The sequence below is a fragment of the Larimichthys crocea genome, chromosome XXIII (genome assembly GCF_000972845.2).
Source record: "Larimichthys crocea isolate SSNF chromosome XXIII, L_crocea_2.0, whole genome shotgun sequence".
In the NCBI taxonomy this organism is placed as follows: Eukaryota; Metazoa; Chordata; class Actinopteri; family Sciaenidae; genus Larimichthys; species Larimichthys crocea.
The window spans coordinates 10,847,477-10,867,117 of NC_040033.1; the positions used below are offsets into that span (position 1 = coordinate 10,847,477).

Consider the following 19,641-nt stretch of genomic DNA (forward strand, 5'->3'; position numbering starts at 1 on the left):
AGTCTGTGTATTTTTATATTAATAATATATCTTTTAAAACGTATAATTCATAATACCTTTTTTTTTATTACGTTGTAATCGTACCATATCTGAGCCTTTCTTTTACTGTTACCATGGCAACGTGGTTGCAGCTAGCGCGCCAAGCAACCTGTAAACGTTAAAAACTGTTAAAAAACTACTACTTCATTACATTAAGTGAACATGGCTGACATTTTATCGTTAAAAGAAGCAGCTCTGGTCTATTTGGACAGAAGTGGTGGCCTTCAGAAACTGGTTGAGGACTGCAAACCGTTCAGCGGTAGGCCTGCTAAATACTAAAGCTAAAAATGACGCAGCTACTTTTAAAGATAATGTGGGAGTTGTAGCCACATTGCTAACTCCTTTTGCCCCCTTTTGCTTTCCAGACCCCCAACAGGTTGAAGCAGTCTACAGGTTGTGTATCAGTGTGAATCCCTCCGATGTGATAGAGGTGGATCCCGTATTGGGTGACTGTGTTCTGCATAATCCTTTAGCAGCAACTGCGTTGTTTAAGTCTGTAAGTGGAGACTGTGAGCTAAGCTAAAAATAAAATGTAAACTTACTTACTGTGTGATTAACTACATCTGCCTCTTTAGGTCTGCTTCCTGGCCATAAAGACGCTTTCGCTTGTTGAAAAAATACACACAGAGAGTCAGGTATGAATGAATGGTGTAGGTGTTTCCTCCCATGCAGCTGACAGGGGAAGTTTAAACTTGAGAAACTTGATTATCAGCTCGGTCCAGTGACAGTGTGTCATCTGATTGTTCCCTGTGAGGTCAATGTGATTCTGAAGTTGACACACCTGCCTCCGTTCCCTGAGTACACGTTGGACCTCTGTAGTTTTCCTCGAGGGTATGGTCCAGTGAGGCCGGTCTCCATGGAGGGACTGGTCATTGCCTTGACAAGAGTCACGAAATACACACAGGGGGCAAGGTTCCTCTGCGTTAATGATGACTGTCCCTGCTCTACAGGTAATGCAGGGAAGACACGCCGTCACATCATGAACCTTTCTAGTCATTCTAGTAGTATCACATGTAAACACAGTTAGGTTTGTACACAATGAATGTAATTCTCCTACAAGTAGCATTCATAGACTTAAACTTGGATTCACATTTGATTTTATTTCCCGGATGCTGACTTCAGGGTTTCACCACATTCGTGTCCATGCACCTGGAGCCACAGAGTCAGCTACCGTGGGAAACAACTTCAGCTGCATGATCTGTAGTTACCCACTGAAAGAGGATGTGAAGTTTAGAGTGTTGGGAGGTGAGAGTGATGCCTCTGAATGGTGGACGTCACCGGAGATATCTGAAGAGGTTAAAAGAAAATTGTGCATTGGTGTGATCTGTATGTTTGCAGACAAACAACTTGTGGAGCTCATCCATGTCAAAGCACTGGATGGTCTAAGTGCCTATCAGCAAAGCTCACTCAGGTACCAGTCTGTCACCCTGTTTCTCAGAGGTAGGTCTACTTCAAGTTTACAGAATGTATGGGCTTTATATCGCTCAAACACAGGCCCACTCTATAATTGTGCCCCCTATTATGGCATCACACAGACAACAAATTGATTAAATCTGATAATTGCAACATAAAATATGGAAAACAAAACTAGTAGCCTGTTTCCATCTGAGAGAAGTGTGGGGGTGGGGGGGGTGGACTAGCAGCATGAAATACAACACATCATAATGAAAATAAAAACACACATCAAGGGTTCGCATTAGGGTAACTTAATATTAAAACAACAAAGAATACACAATGAAAACAAACAAGTCCAGAGTGCAGCTAGTTGTTTATTTCATCACTGATCCGCTCTTTCAAACATGATTTGAATTTGTTTGTTTTTTGGCATGTCAAAGTCTGTTTAATCTGGAAAACAGCTGCAGAACACAAGAATGACTTCTTTCCCTCACAAAATATAAACTAAGCAGCACAAAATCAGATGCTCTACCCCTGCTGTAGTATGCGCTGATGTTGTTTGTTCATCAACTAGTGAGCTGTTTCAAGCATCCAGCATCCATTTCAGGATGCAACCACTTTGCTGAAGTGTCCTTGATCCTCTGTTGCATAGCTGTAAAGCACATTGGCCTTTTTATTTGTGTAGCACAGAACAAATGAGTGCTTTTAGTTTGAGGCCCTGTTAGGGTTTTTTTTTTTTTACGTTAAAAAGGCTCAGTTTTCATGTGCAAGTGAAAATCTTGAAGGAGACACTGTGCTATAGATTAATTTCCTCATTTAAAGGGGTATTATTTGTTTGTAAAATCATATTCTCATCCATTATATTCACCCCAAGTCCTGAATAATGTGGTTGTAATAGCTTATATTTACAGACAGTCAGATGTATTGAGGTTTGCCATTAATTTTCTCCGACTTTCCGAATGAGGCACACTTTGTAACACAAACTTAGTGGGGGAGAGTTCAAATAAATAGATTTTTGTGCAGCCAGCCGCACACAGTGCCTCATGGTGGGATATTAAGTGTTTCTGTCCCCTCTAATAACATTGTCCAGCCAGTACCCCTGAGAGCTTAGCAAATCTCAGCACCAGGATTAACATATTCTGTTGACCCAGTCCTGTAGAGGAATTCAATACACTGGGTTCCCGTTACTAAACATATATGTTAATAAGTGCAAGGAACACTCATTAGCTGGCGGTGCAATTCGCACACAGAGAAATCTTTGTTCTGAAGGCCTCACTCTGTTTCTCTTGGCAGTGGTTTGTAGGTGGCATGCATGTTTCTTCAATAATCACTAGGCAGCACAGAACAACCCCGTTTGAGTGTTATTGCTTTGTTTTCCCCCATTCACACAGATGAGCTGTGTAACTCAATGAGAATCGGTCGGCTCTACAGGGTGTTAGGCATTCCTGCGCATGTGCACCAGTGGCCCAGTATTACCTGGAGTGTAGAGGCAAATAGTGTCCAACCGTGGGAGCCAGAGTGTAAGGCAGTAAATGATCTTATCCTAAATCCTGCTGCAAATCTGCAGAAAACTCACATCTCCACACTGCGTATTATGATTAATCAGAACAATGTTCTTGTTTTATATACAACATCGTGTATTGAAACCTACAGATCCCCATAAAGTCAGCGCCAGCTTCCAGAAGCTGTTGAAGTCCACGGCTGGTTCTCCCTGGAGGTTCTCTGCCGTTGTGGCTCATTTCTTTGGGTCTGACGTGGCTCCTCCAGGCCTCTACAATACCTTAAAGCTGGGCTTGTTGCTCAGCTTGGTGCAGACGAGATCAGATGAAAAAGACACATTTCACAACTTGGATCTCCTAGTTGTCACCACTGACACTCTTATACCGGACAGGTGAAGTGGTCTGCATGAGCCAACACAAGAATATAAAGCCTGAGATTTAATCCTTGTCATTACCCTGTGTTTGTGGCAGACTAATGATGTACAGCCTGGCCTTGGCGTGTCGTGGGGTCAGGCATCAGGCCTCAGGGGAGATGTTTGCATCTCTGTCCAAGGACCAACACGGGACAGGCACTGCTAACATCCATGCTGGTTCTGCCCTGCTAGCCAGTGGAGGGATTTGCATGTTGGGAGATCTTGGCTGTTACAAAAAGGACAGATTGGATGCCATTCAGTCGGGTAGAGTATCAAAGTGCTTAAATTAAGTTTTATGGCATTAGCTATAAAGAATATGGATTTCTGCTACACTTAAAAAGCTAGTGTTCTTTCATCCCACTGACTTTTTCTCAGTTCTGGAGAGCTGCACAGTGTCTGTGTTCATCCCAGGGAAGAAGTATGGTGAAGATGCTGACCAGCAGCTTTCCTTTCCAGTCCAGTGCAGCTTCTGGGCTCTCACAGAGTCTACAGATGCCTCTCGACGGTCTGGGAGGGCAGACTACGCCATACTGGGAACAGCAGTGGGTTCAATTACGACTTGGTGTTGTATAGCTCACTTAAAACATGGTCTGAATGTGCAATAGCAGGTCTGTGTTAAGATTAAAATATTAGTGAAACTTGTCCTGTACGAGTATACAGCGAGTTCAAGAATTGTCACGTTTCATTCCACACAGATCTTGTTTGTAGATAGTACGGACAAAACAGGAAATTTAGACAATTTACTTTTCTTGAAGGAAGTGCCCTGCCCAGACAACATGACTTCACCACAGAGCCCTAGAGGAAAATAAGCGCTTTGTTTTGTTTGTTTTTTTTTGCAGGGGAAAGGTTGACAATAAACTGTACAAGCAGTTAAACAGAAGTTTCAGAGATGCCAGTTTACCTCACTGTGACAGGTTAACACTTTAAAAAACATTATGCAGCTTTCTGATGCCCAGTCTCTTCTCTGTGAGCAGGAAATGGGTCCAGTACCACTTCAGCTGGCAGATGCCTTTGGCCTAGTCATTCAGTGTAAAGACATGGCAGGAGAGCAGGCCCTACTTGCTCAGACAGTCCACACCCTGCAGCAGGCAGTACATCCTGGAAAACCCCTGTACTCATCCTGCTGGGAGTTTTCTACTCAAGACTACAAGGAGGTGAACAAACACGTTATGCTACCAAGTCCTTTGCATATTTTTTTTTCATTAAAATCACCTGCCTTAATTTGAATGTTTATACATCGACCTTAAAATACATTTGCTGAAATGAATTTTACGGCTTCCAGCTGGTGGCTCATGCACAGAGTTTGCAAGTGGAGCTCACCCCTGAAGCCGAGAAAATAATCCACGGTTACTACATGGCCAGCCGTAGAGTCCGGACACAGAGTCAGGGTGTCAAGATGTCTGTGGCCTCTATCAAACTACTGTAAGCACCCTCTGAATGAATGAGTTTTAATATTCTATTTTTACTTTCTGCATCACAACCAGAGAAAGTAAACATCATGAGTCATTGTCCAGTGTAATGTCACCTATCATCCACTAGATGGAGAACTTTCATCCAAACTGTACTCTCAAATGACTATTTTTCATTCGGTTATGACATATGTTTACAAATGTTTTTCAGTGTGGTGACATATTTTACGTGAAGCTAAAACTATGAAAATAAATCTGTTTTCGGGCCACAAGACAGAAATGTCACATTAAGTCTTAAATCTCAAAACATTTACATGGCCTGTACAAGTTATGATTACTTTCAATTATCTGTTGCCATCCTACTTTATACAACTTTACAGATTTTTTCATTCATCATAAAAAATAATTTAAAAAAACCCACTCAGGCAAACATTTATAAATGGTCTTTCATATGTTTTTGGCGAAGGATCTCTTTGGCTGAGGCTCACTGCAAGTTATGTCTCCGAACCCGTGTACTGGAGGAAGACGCTGTGATTGCTGTGCTCCTCTGTGAAAATTCAGTCACTCTCAAGCATGGTAGTATATTTTTTTGGATCACCCCCTCCTTAATGCTACCAGTAACTACAATTATGGCACTCATGAATTTAATGTTGTATTTTATGTCTATCCTGTATTTTTAATATGCTGTTAATTCATATAAAACCAGTTACTGTACATACAGCTTTATTAAGCACCTCAGACATGTTTCAGGTTTTTTCTCAAGGGATACCCGTTTCTTCCTACAGGGGCCTCTGCTCTCGTTATTCCACCAGATGCAGTGTTTCCTTGTGACCTGGGAGATGTGGATGGTTTGCACAAGAGAGACGTGACCCTGGATGAGCTCCACCAGAATATCCTACGCTTCATCTACGCCTACGCACCAGGAGCAGACGCATACATCACGGAGCAGTAAGGCCTCTCCATAGGTTCAAAAATCACAGGTAGGCAGCACAAGATCCCACTAACCACACCTCATTAATAATGACTGAGTACTGTTTCCTACATGTCTTCAGTTCGACTCATCAAGTCAAGTCAGACATACAAAAACACCTTGAAATTAATAGTAATAGGTGGGTAGTGGTGATATTTACCAAGATCTGAATACAGCACATGTCTAAAAAGGAAAATCTCTAAAAATACTAACAGAAACCTATGCAGGGAACAACTTCAAATGAGTCAAGCCATTGTTCTTGCAGACAGGTTTTATTAATGGACAGCATCAAATTTCAAAAAGAAATCTGGCAAATAACTCATGACTTCCTCCAAACGGCGATCAGCTCCAGCAACACTGTAGAAAAAAAAAGAAAGAAAACACGTCAAGGACAGTACTTTAAATTACTGAGTGTCCATATTGAAATTAAGCCTGTCAACAAATGTTGCCTTCATATGGAATTCACATTTTAGCCATTTACAGTTCACGTTTGGCTCTTACCTTTCAAATGAAGCTGCTCCATAAGCAATCTCAGCTGCTTGGCTCCATAAACCCTGCAAAATCCATAATATATAAATCAGTTTTGGAGGGAAAGTGATTTGTGGTTTTACACCTTTGTCTTTTAGTTCAGTTAGTCACATTCTCAGCAGCCCATTTTGGTCTGATGGGTAAACGGCGAAAAGGTGAACTCATCATTACTAGTCCTAAAGCAAACATGCCGGTTTAGATTAACTGGGACAAATAGAAAAGTTGAGCACAGCTTTTACTTACCATAGATGAGATGAAGCAAACACTTCAGTGTTTTTGTTCTGTTGGTACTAACAGCTCACCTGTAAAGGGAATATGGAAGATTGTTTAATTCCATAAGTCAAGTGGATATTTCCTGTCTGCACGTGACTGAAATCCAGACTGTCAGGACAATAGTGCAGTAGGCTGAGTAAAATGAAGGTTTCAGCTGGTAATTCAGTTGCCACAATTCTCACCATTCTATTGTCTGATGGGTAAACGGCGAAAAGGGTGAACTCATCACTATTTCCAGCTGCAAGAGTTGCTACTGCTCAAGCTTTAGAAAATCATCCAAGCAGACAAGCTATTTCTGACTTAAGCTGAGCAATTCCCTAAAGTAATTATACTTCGGTCACTCCCATAACTCAGTCCCAATTATTATGTCTGGTGGATAAAATTAAAGTATCAGCATAAAGTGTACAGCAGTGCCAACAAACTCACCTCTTGACCAGTACACGAGAGAAATGATTACACATCTGGTGCATCTCCAGACTTGCAGCACGTCAAATGCAGCTGAAGGGGGAAAAACAAAAAAACAAGACTGAGACGAACTTCCCAAATAAATATGCACATCTCATTTACTCTTTGGTAAAAACCAGTCATGACTGGTCTTAATGCGCTGGCAAGTCAGTTAGTCACAGTTTCACCACGTTATTGTCTGATGGGTAAACGGCAAAAATGTTAAATCATCACTATTCCAGCATACTGTAAAGCACAGCAAGACCAAAAACAGGTAAATGCTCACCTTAAGTTTCACATGGTCACGACCAAATATCGGCCATCTATCGTTTGCAGTGGTGACCTGACATCTGAAAGTTTAAAAATAAATAAAAATTAGTACACACGGCACTTATTCATAGTTGTTTCAAAAGCCCAAAACCAATCCTGCAACTTTTTTATAACAAAGTTTGAGCTTACTTTATCAGGTGTACCAATCGTAGATCGAGCTTGCCATCTTCATCTGCACACCTATGAAAAAGAATAAGTCAGTCTTAATACATGTTCAATATTTTCCCACAAGACCTGTACTAGTCTGTCAGAGACTTCAGATAATTACTCTCTGGAGCGACCTATTGATTTTCAGCTCGCATGAATAAGACGTACTGAAGAAATAGCCAATAAAGTGACGTTCGGTGACTGATCACCTGAAGGTCAAAGGGTACAGTGTAACACAGCTTGGGAGCATGGCTAACATTGCAGGTTTGAGAGCCCGGGGTTCAACAGCAGGTCACGACCTCTGCCATGACCTTATGTCCTCCGAGGGGGCCATGATGACTTCTCCCAGTGAAATAATGGGAGAGGGCAATTCCCTGACCAGCAGCTCTTCTGCTGACCCCTGGACACAGCCACATACGGTCAGGGCTGCGAGAAGGTGAATGACAGAGGGCGTTTTTCCCTCTTTTGAACTGTCCACAAGGATGATTTATTGCATCACATCAGGGATGAGACCTGTCTATAAGCGAGACATCAAACCTGGCTTACTAGTAAGTTTAGGCCAACCTGAAACTCAGCAATTCAGCATAATTTAGATTGCAATAAACGTAATGCATAGAATATATAAACACAGGATGAAGATATATATTTATATAGTGCAGGCCTTGTATTGGGCTAAATCCACACCACAAACCACGTGTTTTTGTAGTTGCTAAGCGTCGTGACTAAACAGATAAATTAACCTGCAATATCACGCGTAAGCTGTTTTATTTGACCTTATATATTAAGTGACTAAAGTGTGTTTTGTTCAGGTCCTCTTGAGTCTGCGCTCGTTTTTTTTCCTCCACGTGGCCGAAGCATGAGCTAGCTCGCTAGCCGTGAGCTAACCAGCAATGCTGCCGTTCAGGAGCTAAAAACACGTCCACGACATGCAAACATCTTCATCAAACAATCTTAGTATTGCTTACCTCCGTGCTGAAGGTTATACACATGGATCTGGCTTCGTGGTGTTCAGACATGACGAGGAGCAGGTCTGCTCTCCGTCCATGGCTGAGGCTGCAGAGCAAGAGGACGGACTTCCGGCTCCGGCTCTCTTTTCAATGCGCCCCGAGGCTGCGCACTGCAGCTACAGCTGAGCAGTGACTGTCAGCACAGACTACACACTAACGCGTTAAAGCTCAAACTCCAGATAGAAAAATCACAAATGAATGCATTCTCTCAGTTTCGTTACACAAAAGCAGCTTATAGTGGAAATTTAGACTGTTTCTTATTTTACTTTAGCTCCCTAACTTAACCTGTTAACTCCCTAAATAATAAAAATAAACATATACTGCCGTTTGTTTCCTTTTTATGCTGCGCAATGATGTGACTCACACACACATTCATCAGTATTTTAAGAAGTCACATCAGATATAATAAGTTAAGCAGACACTCTTGCTACTTTTTGCTCCCACTTAAATGATAAACTGTCAAACTGTTAAATGTGGAGAGGCTCATTTGCCCCAAATTTCAAATTTATTTGTACAAATAATTATTGTTTGCTTTCTTAAACATGTTGACACTATAAACACAGCTGCAACACCATAAACTATGTATATGTTTATTATCATTTAAGCCTGATGGCCTGCTGCATATTCTCCAGTCAAGTGCAGTCATTTTACTGCGCTTAAATTTTTCTATTGTGACCTATTAAAATTATATTACATTTTATTTAGCCTACAAGCACCACGGCTTTGATTAAATGTTACTAATTATCGCGGGGATAGTGCGACTGTCTGCCCACAAGAACAGTCTTAAATGGTCAGAACTTAAATTATTATTTCTAAATAAGCCTAATGAAAAACCTTCATGGATTTTCTATGATCATGAAAGCTTGTAGGAGACTCGTCTTCTTTCACTGAAGTCATTTATTCACAAACACATTTACAACCATGCATGTAAAAATAAGAAGGAACATGAGATGAAGAGTCCTCCATTGTTGACTCTCTGACAGACCACTTCACATGACAGATGTTAAGTTATTCACACATGCATTTAGTGCAAATGTTTTCAACTGAAAGTGCACACCTCAAGCATGACGGGCTCATTATTAGCCCGCGGAATTTCTGCAAATATCATACCTGGGACATGTATGGAGCTGCACAATGCAAGGGCAAACAAGATTAGCCAGAAAATAAAACAACAGAGATAACATAACGTATGCTTTCTCAAAAAAAAAAAAATTAAAAAAATGACACAATAAAATTCACAATATATTAATTTACAAATGTCTTTCTATTGGTAGAGCTTTAGTGGGAGTTAAAAATCAGATGAGCGTAATTGTTTCACAATCATATGCTGCTGCATGACCTCATGCAAATATGAAATCGTTTCATACTGATGGTTTAAGCCTGTTTGTTACTGGGAGGTGGACGATGACGGGCCTTGGTTCTCTGACTCTGAAGGATTTGTGGTGTTGAGGAACTGTCCGCTTGCTCCGACGTACAGTCTGGATCGCATGGGCCATTTCTGCAAAGACATTTCATCTGTTATTAAATCAGCCTCTAAAAAAATAATAAATAAGGTCAAAGCATGATGATGCATGGTTTGGAAATGTTTTACATCAACTAATTATAACTGATACCTTTTACATTTATCCGTGTAGTATTAAAAAACTATTTCACAATAAAAAATCGTAATTGACAACAAAAACAAATAAACATCTAACATTATTATTATTATTATTATTACTTTCTAAATGTATTGTTACTGACCTTGACTGGATGCAGGTAGCCATCACCTTTCAAAGAGTGTAACGCCTCTGTTTGCTTTGTGCTCTCTCCCTCCTCCGAGCCTTCTTCTTGCAGTGTTCTTGTCAAATGGGCAATATAGGTGGTGGCCAGTATCAACACGTCGAGTTTGGACAGCTTGGTGTCCGGCGGCACGGACGGCAAAGTCCTTTGTAGCTCCAGGAACGCGGTTCTCAGGGTTTGCACCCGGCTCCTCTCCCGCGCTGCGTTAGCTGCTGCCGGGCGTCCTCTGCCGCCGAGCCCGCCGGTCTGGAGCACCCTGGCCCGCTGGAGGTCCCGACGACGACCGTCCGGACTGGGACTGGAGCTCGGACTGGATGTAGGGCTGTCATCCACCGCCGCCCCGGAGCAATTACCGCTGTCCATTCGGAGCGTCTGCCTTCCAACCATCGGGGTGCACTCACAGACCTGAAGAATTACACAAGATGGATGAAGACACATGAAGCAGTTTTTTAGTAGTTTAACCTGGACTTTATATTGTGCAGGTTTTATTAAGCTCAAGTTATTTTACACGACAACTTATGCATTATTTATTGTAGCCTATATTTGCATCTGCTCCACCTTTAACTTAAACTTGATATATATTTATATAATTGAAGTTATTGCCTTTGCATCTATTTATTAAACTTAAATGTTCTACAGTCCATTACTGAAATATGTGCTGTCAAACTGCATGTTGCTGCAAAATAAACACAACACATTCCTAGTCAACAAATCATCCACTAACAAACAAAACTTTAACATGACAGAACAGACAGCTGTCCAAAGCTGCACCAGAGACACCTGAATTCATGCTGACTGCTCAGTGACATGTCCAAAGACCTGCAGTACAAATGAAGTCCGTGCCAGGCGTGTTGCCAGTGTACAAACTCATGAGAGCAGTTTCTGGCCGGCGGTTTGATATAAAATGTTTTACCTCTGGTTTCTCTCAAAGGCGCTGTCTTGAAAAACGACATGAAGGCAATCCAAAAGAGGGGCTTCGATAGGAGAGAGAATTTGCTCTTCAAGTGCAGAAGAATCCCAGTCCACGTCCAGCTTATCCTTATAAAGTGGTGCGTCTGCAGAAAAGGTGCGCACCAAGTCCCCGTACGCTCATCCAACACTTCACCTGTGTGCGTAAAAGTCTCAGGAGCCCTTAATTTATTGGATACACAAAGCGGCGGACAAGTATTTCACTCCGACGTAATTAATCACTCGGCCCATAACACTCCCTCGCAGTGCAGAAGACTGCTCTTTCCCTTTCCTAACTTATTTCTGTCTGAGGGCAGCAGAGGCTCGTTTTCAACGCCAGAGGCAGGACTTCTCTTTTCCTTTAACTCTGATATGTTTTCGGACATATCCCACTCTAATTGGCTGCGAACCTGACACTGTATTTTCTTTAGAAGCCTATCAAAAAGTGGCACCGGGAAGAAAGTTAGTCAGAATTAACCTCCAAAATGTGGCTCGTCATGGTCAGAAATAAAGGTTAGTCTTTCAAAACGCTATTTGCAATAGACCTTGAAGACAAGCTGACAAGTGTAAGGTGATATGCAAAACATTTGACTAATTGCCAGGGTGTCTTGAATTGCAAGCTCATTGGAACAGCTAATAAATAAACTCCTGCGCTGCAATCAACAGGCAGGCATTGGAGGAAATTCTTGCGAGACTCACAAATTAATCACTCTGATTTCCAGGCGTCCAAATGGAGATGTCGGCAAATTAATGAAAGGAATTATTCATAATATGTATATCCTCGGACTGTTCTTAATAAACATTGTTTTTGTAAGGATGGAGTAACAGTATTGCTCCGGGCCACTAATTATAAGGTAAGTAAAAAAAAAGGTTAAGTAAGCTTGTTTCCCTAATAACCTTTCAGGGGTTACACACCCACGTGGCTCCCAAATAACTCATCCAGTAACAATGAGGACAATAAACACGCCCGTATTGTTACTGTATTTGCTATAAAAGAGGCTTGAATAATTTATCACGTTTGTTTAAACAGAAGCTTGTGTTAGTTTTAGATAATGTAAAGCCTTGTAATGGCAAGGCAGAGTGATCATTTAGATTGTGCCACCCTGCATCTCATGGTTCACTTATTTGCCCGTAATACATGCAGAAGAAAAATGACATACACCACCAGAAAATGCAGGACTATCAGCAAGTAACAGTTTGAGTTGGATAGATTATTTATACCGTCAGACCCCAAAAATGTAATTGGAAATAAACCAGCTGTGAAAGTGAGGGAAGTAAATGTGAGCAAGCCATTAATTCACTGTTTTATTCTTTTATTTTGTTAACATTTCCAGACTATTAACTCATTTATAGAAACTTACATTTAGTTATAACAGAAAGATTTAAAAAAAAATGTTGTGGGGGGAAAAAAAAGTCACATTTATAAACCACTATCATCCGAGTTCAAGGAAGCTCCTGCAGCTATGGATATCACAGCTTGTGGGTGACAGCACTGTCCTGCTTAATATACAAGGATAAAAGATCTGCAGCTGTGATGACTAAGGTGATCAAACAAAGCAGTAGCAGGGTTAGTCCTGAGCTCTGGCTAATGTGTGTGTGTGTGGAGGAGGTGGAGATTTCAGTGGACTGGTTTGTCTTAAGCATCAGCGTGACTGCAGATGGGCGATGAGACAGGCGCATGGCTGAGAAGTCTGCATTTTTTTACATTTTGCGCCCTATGATATCAGAAAAAGAAGAAGCATTATCAGTCAGGGAATATTTTTCATGCATTTCTCTGTGGCTTTGAATTTAGTGAATGTTTAATGGAGACTGCTATGATCACAAAATAGTATAGAATTGATCAAACTGACACAAAATGACTGATACTATTTTACAGTAAAACTAATCTAAATAAATACATTTCTTCTTAAATTTTGAGAAGAATTGTGAGACGGATCAGGATGTGGGGGGCGAGTCTATTAGCACTTCTTCATAATTTGTACATTTCATCATATAATATACAAATTCTGTATGACAGCTGAGAATTTAATGTCTACACTTAAATTGTTACTAAGTAATAAAATGGACAAAAGTGTGTAAAAAATTTGGACTCTCCCACGTTAGCTGAGATCTGTTTAAACTATGATATCAGACCTGATAGGCTGCTGCGGATTCCACCTCTGCAGGCTGTGGCCGTGGATGTGACCAAGATGTGGATCCTGACCCATGTTGAAGTAGTCTGGAGTACAAAGTCACACCAGAAGACACACACACACACAGACACGCAAACAAATTCAAATGAGTAAAGCATAATAAAGTTAAGGATGGCAACAGAAAAGACTGTGGAAGTCTTTAAAATACAATTAACACTTTTTTATGGTTTACACATTTTCCAGAAAAAAATATTATATATTATCAGAATGTGGTTGTTTTCAATAATATGGCTTTCTACATTATCACACTTAAATAACTGCTACATTTAATTAAATCAAAGATCTGTCTGTGCCAATACAAAAGACAGAAAGTCTTTGAATTATAATTAGAAAATAACTGAGATAAAGTGGTCGACGTTAGATTAAAAAAGACTTACTTGTTATGGGATAGAGGACCGGCGGTCCGGCCGTTATTTGTTTCTTGTTTTTTTTCTTCTTTGCGTCTTTGGATGCTTTCCAGTTAATAAGAAACTGTCTGGTTAACTCATTAATTTCCCTGCCATCGAGAGTCACTATACAAATAAATAAAGAATAAAAAACAAGAATAAAAAACAAGAATTACATTTAAATTAAAAAGAAAAACGTGTATATTTTTTTACTTTTATCATGAAGTGGTGGCTTAAATCTTAGCCTGGGAAAGTCGAAGAAATAAAGTACATTTTCAGATTAGGATGCCATAAAGCAGGAAAATGAATAATATCTCACCGAGGCTATTGCACACAGTTATCAGGCGGTCTCTGTACTTTGGTTTTTTACACACAGGATTCCCACTCAAATCCATTTGAAGCAGCTGAGGCCAGTGGCTGAACACATGCTCTAACTCCTGAAAAATAGACAAAAAAGGGAAACTTCAACTATATGTTACGTTTTCATTTTAATACTAACAGTTCAAATGGTAATACTGTGTCTCTAAAGTTCAGTATTCACAGGAAACAATAGAAAACTATTTAAAACAAATATGCATATTTATAATATGATTAATAATCAAAACATTAGGAAACTTTTAAAGACGTGGTATAAGTGAATGGCAGTGTGAAGTACAAGGGCCAATGGAAAGCGCATAAACAACACATCAGTCTATTTTAATAAACAGTGTCGCCGGTGTCATGTAACTACAAGTTTTCTCCTGGGGCAGTGTGAGACTGGCTCCTCCAGCCAGTTGCCTGCAGTTGTATGTTTATCTAAAGGCACATTAATCCAAGCCTGGAAATATGAATACTCTCTGGACACGCTCTGATTGTTCATTGCCTTCCTGTCTTGGCCAAAGCGCTTCCACTTTTCCAGCTCGTGCTGCAATCAGTTCAGAGGGGACCCCTGAGCACCGCGCGCTCCCAGGCTTTGATAAATGATCGTGTCAGGGCCGTCACTCAGAAGGCCCTCACCGAAGAGCAGCCCAGCGCCAAATTGCCCCCCACGCGGGGGCGTGGAGAACAGCAAAGGCTGGATACTCACTAAGCCTGGCTGCTTCTCTCGCCTGGACTAATGATGGGCCAGTTATGAACCTGTATTTGACCAGGGCTTCGATTCCCCTGTCCTCTCTGCCCTGCACACAGCTAACGGTCTCTGAAGATGCTCCCCATTTTTCACCCTGGCTGACTGCCTGTCATAATCTATTTTAAAAATCTATAATGTTTCCTCTGGATTCTGAGCAAATGGCGCAGGAGGAGGGATTGATCCTTTGGAGTGCTGTCTTTGCAGGATCAATAGTGGCAGACGGGTTGTATAAATTATAGGAGATATCTGCTAAAAATGACACGTGTACAGCAATTACCTGCATCAACGTCTCAAAACAAAATCACTTGTGTTCTTAGCAGTGTCGTCAGTTATAAAGTGTTTTCAATGTGTTACTCTGGTGTCAAAGAAACAAGAATTAAGCCTTTTAAATGAAGTAATTAACCTTTTAAGTGAATGCAAACTAAAAAATTACTGCCATGAGAGAGAGTACGCCTCAAAAACAAGCAGCTCATTTTTCAAGGAAGTCAGAGAACATAAATCATATCTCTGCCTCGGATGAATCTCCCATAATGTTAAGTAGTGGTGGTTTAGGGTATCAAATAGAGGATTCTGAGGCAGAGAGGAAAAATCAGCCTCCCAAGGAAAGAGAGAAACTTGTGCTTGTTTAAAGCTGTCAGCGAGAAAAGTCTCAGGGGAATAGCTCGCTGATTTGTTGAATAATTCTGACCCTGTGCGAGTCATGGAGACTGGGAACCTATGGCGGGATTTGCAGGATTTGGTTCTTTAGAACCCTGTTCTCCATATCATTTCACACATCGCTGCAGAAAGCTACGGAACAATGTTAATACTGACACGATCAACTAATAGCCGGTATGTTGACTTTAATGCAGCGTGTCACGCATAGTTGCTGTGATGTGGTGCCATTCACTTTGACTGCAGTGCACAACATGCAGCCAGTTTCTACATCTGTCACACCGGAGAAGACGATTTTAATGGCGACACACTTTTAGTGAAGTGTTTGAAAAAGCTATATTTACCTCCATATTGTGCAATTTATTGTCAGCAGCAGAAAAATGCTGGAGCTCCATCAGCACCGTCAGGCCCTTGATGTCATCAATGTTGTTGTGACTGATATTCAGGACAGAAAGAGATTCCTGTGCAAAGAGATTAATAAATAGAGAAGAGTTCAATACAATACATTACTCAAAAGGTAATCAAAGATATTCAAATATGTAACATAAATTCCCCAAAAAAGGCATTGCAAGTACATTAACATGAATTTATAATGGGCACAAAACCATCCTTAGAAGAAGCACATTACAGTACTATTATGTGTGGCCAAAATAAATATGCACTTTACATTATTTTCACTTTTTTCTTTGCTTGTGATCCACCGGGATTAATCATTTAGATACTTTATATGGCTCTTTATATGTCTGGACTACTGGGATCACTTCCAAATCGGACTCTAGATAGTGCTGTTGCTAAATATTCATCTTGGTTTGAAGTTCTATAATGGCACATTTATAAAAAGCTGGAACTCTTTAAATTTGCACAGCAATTTCTTTAATTATCCAAACAAACAAGAAGCTGAGACTTTTGGTGTGTTTATCCATGGCCTGGGCAGTAAAAGAAGTAAACAAACCTAACTGATTTGTCAGACCAGAGAGAGAGCAACAGAGGTCTCATTGACATCATCAAACCCAGCACAATACTGCTTTTACATGGATCACTGGCCTCTGAGAAATCTGAGATCTTTTAAACTGGATGTGATAACCTCCCAGGTTGATACAGCACACATATCCTGGTGTTTAATAAGAAAAAACAGACCTTCCTTTAATATTTGAATACATTTAGAGAGCCCAAATTATGTGTGATTGCGGGACATCCTTTGTTTCCTCGTCCTATCTTTGTGCTGAACAGAGTAAAAATAGGTCATACAGCGAGTGAGAGGAGAGTCTTGGGGTCAAGGAGCAACTTTTCCCCTGGTGCCAGCCTCTGATTCTCCAGATGAAGCTCCTTGAGCTCACAGAGGGTCTCCAAGCCATCCACCACTGCAATCCTGTTTCCACCCAGATACCTACAGAGCAGGAACAACCACACACATGTTCACACACCGTAGACTAGAATGATTATCACAGCACGGGACAACAATCAATCAAAGTTGTCTACTCACAGTTTGGAGAGCTTCTGCAGATTGGAGAGATTATCTATCTGACTGATGTTGTTGTTCTGCATGTACAGATGGGTGAGGTTGAAGGCAAAATCCAGGTTGCAAATGTGCGTGATCTGATTATCGTACAGGTAAAGGACGGTGAGGTTTCTACACATGGAGAGATCACCCTGAAAAACAGAATTAAAAAAGTGAGGCGTCGAAGAGGAACGGGGGAATCAAAACACCAGCGTTAATTAATGGCTACTTACGATATCTTCGATATTCTTGCTGGAAAAGTGGAGGTGGGTGAGTGTCTTCAGGTACTCTGGGAAGGCGAGGCCCCTTTTCTTTTTGAAGTGGTTTCTGGATTTAGCAATCAGATCTACGGTCAGGCGTACCATGGTGGCTCAGAGAGGATCCTTTTCAGCTTCAGCCAAGCATTCAGCCCACAGTGACTAGATCTGTCCGCTTGGGAGAAAAAAAATACACGTGCGCTGAAATAGACCTTAACTGGCAAACAAATGTTCCCCTGAATAACTATTTACTAACACAAAATACTATCGCATTTGTAATCACAAGTGACAGGCGAAGATTAACCTTATCTGCCCTAAAAAACCTAATTGTCAATTCGCAATCGGAGATAATTGATGAAATAAAACATCGTTATTCTCCAGGAAACTTGCTAAGAGGCCAAAGGTTTGGCGACCCCTCCATTTGTGTTGTCAATTCCCAAAGCAGAGCTTCAACTACTTCCTTTCATTCAGTACTCATGGGGCTTGTTTATTAGCTTGACCCCATACTGAGATATGAAAATCTGCACTTTGACTTCACATTGCAAATATGCTTTATTATACATAACCTCCCCAATAATAGTGTGTATGTGGGGCCAAAATATGGTGGTGGTGGGTTAGGGACAAAGATGTGACAGCAGGTCTTTTCCATACTTGATCTCAGGACATCAGGCTGAGGTTACAGGAGACAAGAGACACTGATCAATAAGCAGTGCTGAACTATGGACAGAAGCTATAGGCTAACTGGACTCACACACCCCTGGGTCTGTCCTCTCCTGGGACTTTGGGGACTTGCAGTTTATCACTGTCAAAGAAAGTGCGACACTCATGGATGAGACAGGAGATATCAGCTAAAGTTAATGGAGGTATTGATAGGCGCCGGTTTATGGATGCTAATTAGCGATGGCTACTTTCAACGTAGCGTCTTCTTGAAGTAAATTTAGCACAAATTAAATTTATTACTCTGCAAAACTATAATTTATATAACTAAACTCTCCTACCTCTCGACGTCCTTCAGCAAATGTTTCAAATGCGAGTCAGTTTTCTAAAATAAAAAAGGAGTTGTAAAGCGAGCCGCGGTTCAGACTGCTGTGTTTGAGACCATCATGTTGCTATGGAAACCACGCAAGCAACGCGTCGGTCACAAAATCTGCAGGGTCACAAAATTCTTTGTAACACCGGTGAAATAAATGTAATAATTTCTGTGACATTTGGGATGCTTGGCAGTGTTATTTGGGGTTATTTTAGGTAAGTACCAGTAGTTGTTGAATGAACTAGTACATTGATTTAGTTTTTAAATATATTTATTTGCATTGAAATTGTATTATTGCAAATAAAAGAAAGATAAATGGTCATAGATGTATTATGTTTTTGATTGAAGAGAGTGACTAAACAAATTCTGCTTTATTATTCTATAATCTAGAAATGGCATTGGAGGAATTTAACAGGAATGTCACACTATCCAAGTCTTATAATGGCCTTATTACACACACATTACCACAAATCACACTCACTGTACTAAATGTATACTAAATCTTTATGCTGTTTATATATTCTGCTTGCTTCTTTCTAGCTGACATGACATTTCCCCAATCTGTAGTGTCTATCTATTTTTCAAAGCACCATACCACAGCCCACTTCTCCCAGTGACCCCTGGCATTGTTAATCTACATCATGTCAAGACCCGGGTTTCCTGTAAGTGACTTGCCTCCACTTATGCGGGAGCACATGGTCTGAAAGGAAGTGTAGCACCTCCAGATTTCTGAGCTGGGATCAACTTCTTCACACACGGCACCACCGCTTGTGGGATTAATTCCTCTGAGAGCCAAACTAAACATCACATCTCCAGATCTTAGATCATTAGATCTATAGGGCATAAATACTATATCTCCCCATAGCCATTAATCATGAGCCTTATCAATTTGCTGATCCCATATCAGTCAATGTCAAATCAGCCAGCTGTATTTTTGTGTGGACAGCAGAGAAGGCATTCCACTGCAATCTGTGAAAGCGTGTGTGTTACACTAATGGAGAACATACTGAAATAGAGAAGAACATACTGTACTGTGGAATTAGAAAATTGCTAAATGTTAAAAGAGTAAGGTAAAAATACACGGCTAAAGGACTTTTGGCTGCCCACAATTTGACTTGATTAGAATTAACATAAATTTTCCTATTCCACCTTTAGTCATGCATACAAATGTCCATCTGGTGATAATCACAATATTTACATGTCCAACGAGTTCAATATGTTCCACTGATACTTAAATCACCATGAAAGACCAAACATTAGGTCAAAGTATTTTAGAAAAGCATACTCTAAATACTTTCTCAGCACTGTGACAGTCATCCATGTAATGCATTT

At 40.7% G+C, this 19,641-nt stretch overlaps 3 protein-coding genes and 1 long non-coding RNA gene across 7 annotated transcripts; 1 reads left to right on the forward strand and 3 right to left on the reverse strand.

Annotated features, from left to right (window-relative positions):
- Window positions 1-92: 92 nt before the first annotated feature.
- Window positions 93-10,393, forward strand: mcmdc2 (minichromosome maintenance domain containing 2). 4 transcript variants are annotated; one of them, XM_027274237.1, is made up of 15 exons: window positions 94-298; window positions 405-535; window positions 615-674; window positions 794-989; window positions 1,162-1,284; window positions 1,378-1,479; window positions 2,826-2,954; window positions 3,088-3,325; window positions 3,405-3,610; window positions 3,692-3,888; window positions 4,321-4,500; window positions 4,629-4,768; window positions 5,222-5,331; window positions 5,541-5,735; window positions 10,291-10,393. In XM_027274237.1, the coding sequence occupies exons 1-14, from the start codon at window positions 202-204 to the stop codon at window positions 5,705-5,707; spliced, it is 2,076 nt and encodes a 691-aa protein (XP_027130038.1). In that variant the 5' UTR covers window positions 94-201; the 3' UTR covers window positions 5,708-5,735; window positions 10,291-10,393. The 4 variants fall into 4 exon arrangements, 3 of the variants coding, with proteins under 3 accessions (XP_027130038.1, XP_027130036.1, XP_010732434.3); XM_027274235.1 differs by having other exon boundaries at window positions 10,277-10,389; XM_010734132.3 differs by having other exon boundaries at window positions 3,722-3,888; window positions 10,277-10,389.
- Window positions 5,979-8,545, reverse strand: LOC104921577 (uncharacterized). The gene is made up of 7 exons (XR_797073.3): window positions 8,413-8,545; window positions 7,430-7,480; window positions 7,257-7,320; window positions 6,953-7,024; window positions 6,497-6,555; window positions 6,227-6,279; window positions 5,979-6,082 (listed from the first exon to the last, which is right to left on the reverse strand). It is a non-coding gene; the product is annotated as an uncharacterized LOC104921577 (long non-coding RNA).
- tcf24 (transcription factor 24) lies at window positions 9,274-10,972 on the reverse strand. Its single transcript, XM_019273671.2, has 2 exons — window positions 10,198-10,972; window positions 9,274-9,952 (listed from the first exon to the last, which is right to left on the reverse strand). The coding sequence occupies exons 1-2, from the start codon at window positions 10,672-10,674 to the stop codon at window positions 9,842-9,844; spliced, it is 588 nt and encodes a 195-aa protein (XP_019129216.2). The 5' UTR covers window positions 10,675-10,972; the 3' UTR covers window positions 9,274-9,841.
- Window positions 10,973-12,494: 1,522 nt separating this feature from the next.
- ppp1r42 (protein phosphatase 1, regulatory subunit 42) lies at window positions 12,495-18,414 on the reverse strand. Its single transcript, XM_010734103.3, has 9 exons — window positions 18,278-18,414; window positions 17,256-17,454; window positions 17,008-17,174; window positions 16,773-16,911; window positions 15,869-15,985; window positions 14,082-14,199; window positions 13,754-13,888; window positions 13,318-13,402; window positions 12,495-12,899 (listed from the first exon to the last, which is right to left on the reverse strand). Exons 2-9 carry the CDS (start codon window positions 17,385-17,387, stop codon window positions 12,821-12,823), a joined length of 972 nt encoding a protein of 323 aa, XP_010732405.2. The 5' UTR covers window positions 17,388-17,454; window positions 18,278-18,414; the 3' UTR covers window positions 12,495-12,820.
- Between the last annotated feature and the right edge of the window lie 1,227 nt (window positions 18,415-19,641).

Bases quoted from the DNA above. Each gene is read 5' to 3' on its own strand.
- mcmdc2 (XM_027274237.1), top strand. From the start codon at position 202: ATGGCTGACATTTTATCGTTAAAAGAAGCAGCTCTGGTCTATTTGGAC. The intron at 1,285-1,377 runs GTGAGAGTGATG...GTATGTTTGCAG, and splicing joins GAAGTTTAGAGTGTTGGGAG to ACAAACAACTTGTGGAGCTC. The intron at 3,611-3,691 runs GTAGAGTATCAA...TTAAAAAGCTAG, and splicing joins ATTGGATGCCATTCAGTCGG to TGTTCTTTCATCCCACTGAC.
- tcf24 (XM_019273671.2), bottom strand. From the start codon at position 10,674: ATGTGTCTTCATCCATCTTGTGTAATTCTTCAGGTCTGTGAGTGCACC. The intron at 9,953-10,197 runs GTCAGTAACAAT...ATGTCTTTGCAG, and splicing joins GCTACCTGCATCCAGTCAAG to AAATGGCCCATGCGATCCAG.
- ppp1r42 (XM_010734103.3), bottom strand. From the start codon at position 17,387: ATGGTACGCCTGACCGTAGATCTGATTGCTAAATCCAGAAACCACTTC. The intron at 13,889-14,081 runs GTGAGATATTAT...TTATTTGTATAG, and splicing joins AACTGTGTGCAATAGCCTCG to TGACTCTCGATGGCAGGGAA. The intron at 12,900-13,317 runs GTCTGATATCAT...CTGATATCATAG, and splicing joins AATCCGCAGCAGCCTATCAG to GGCGCAAAATGTAAAAAAAT.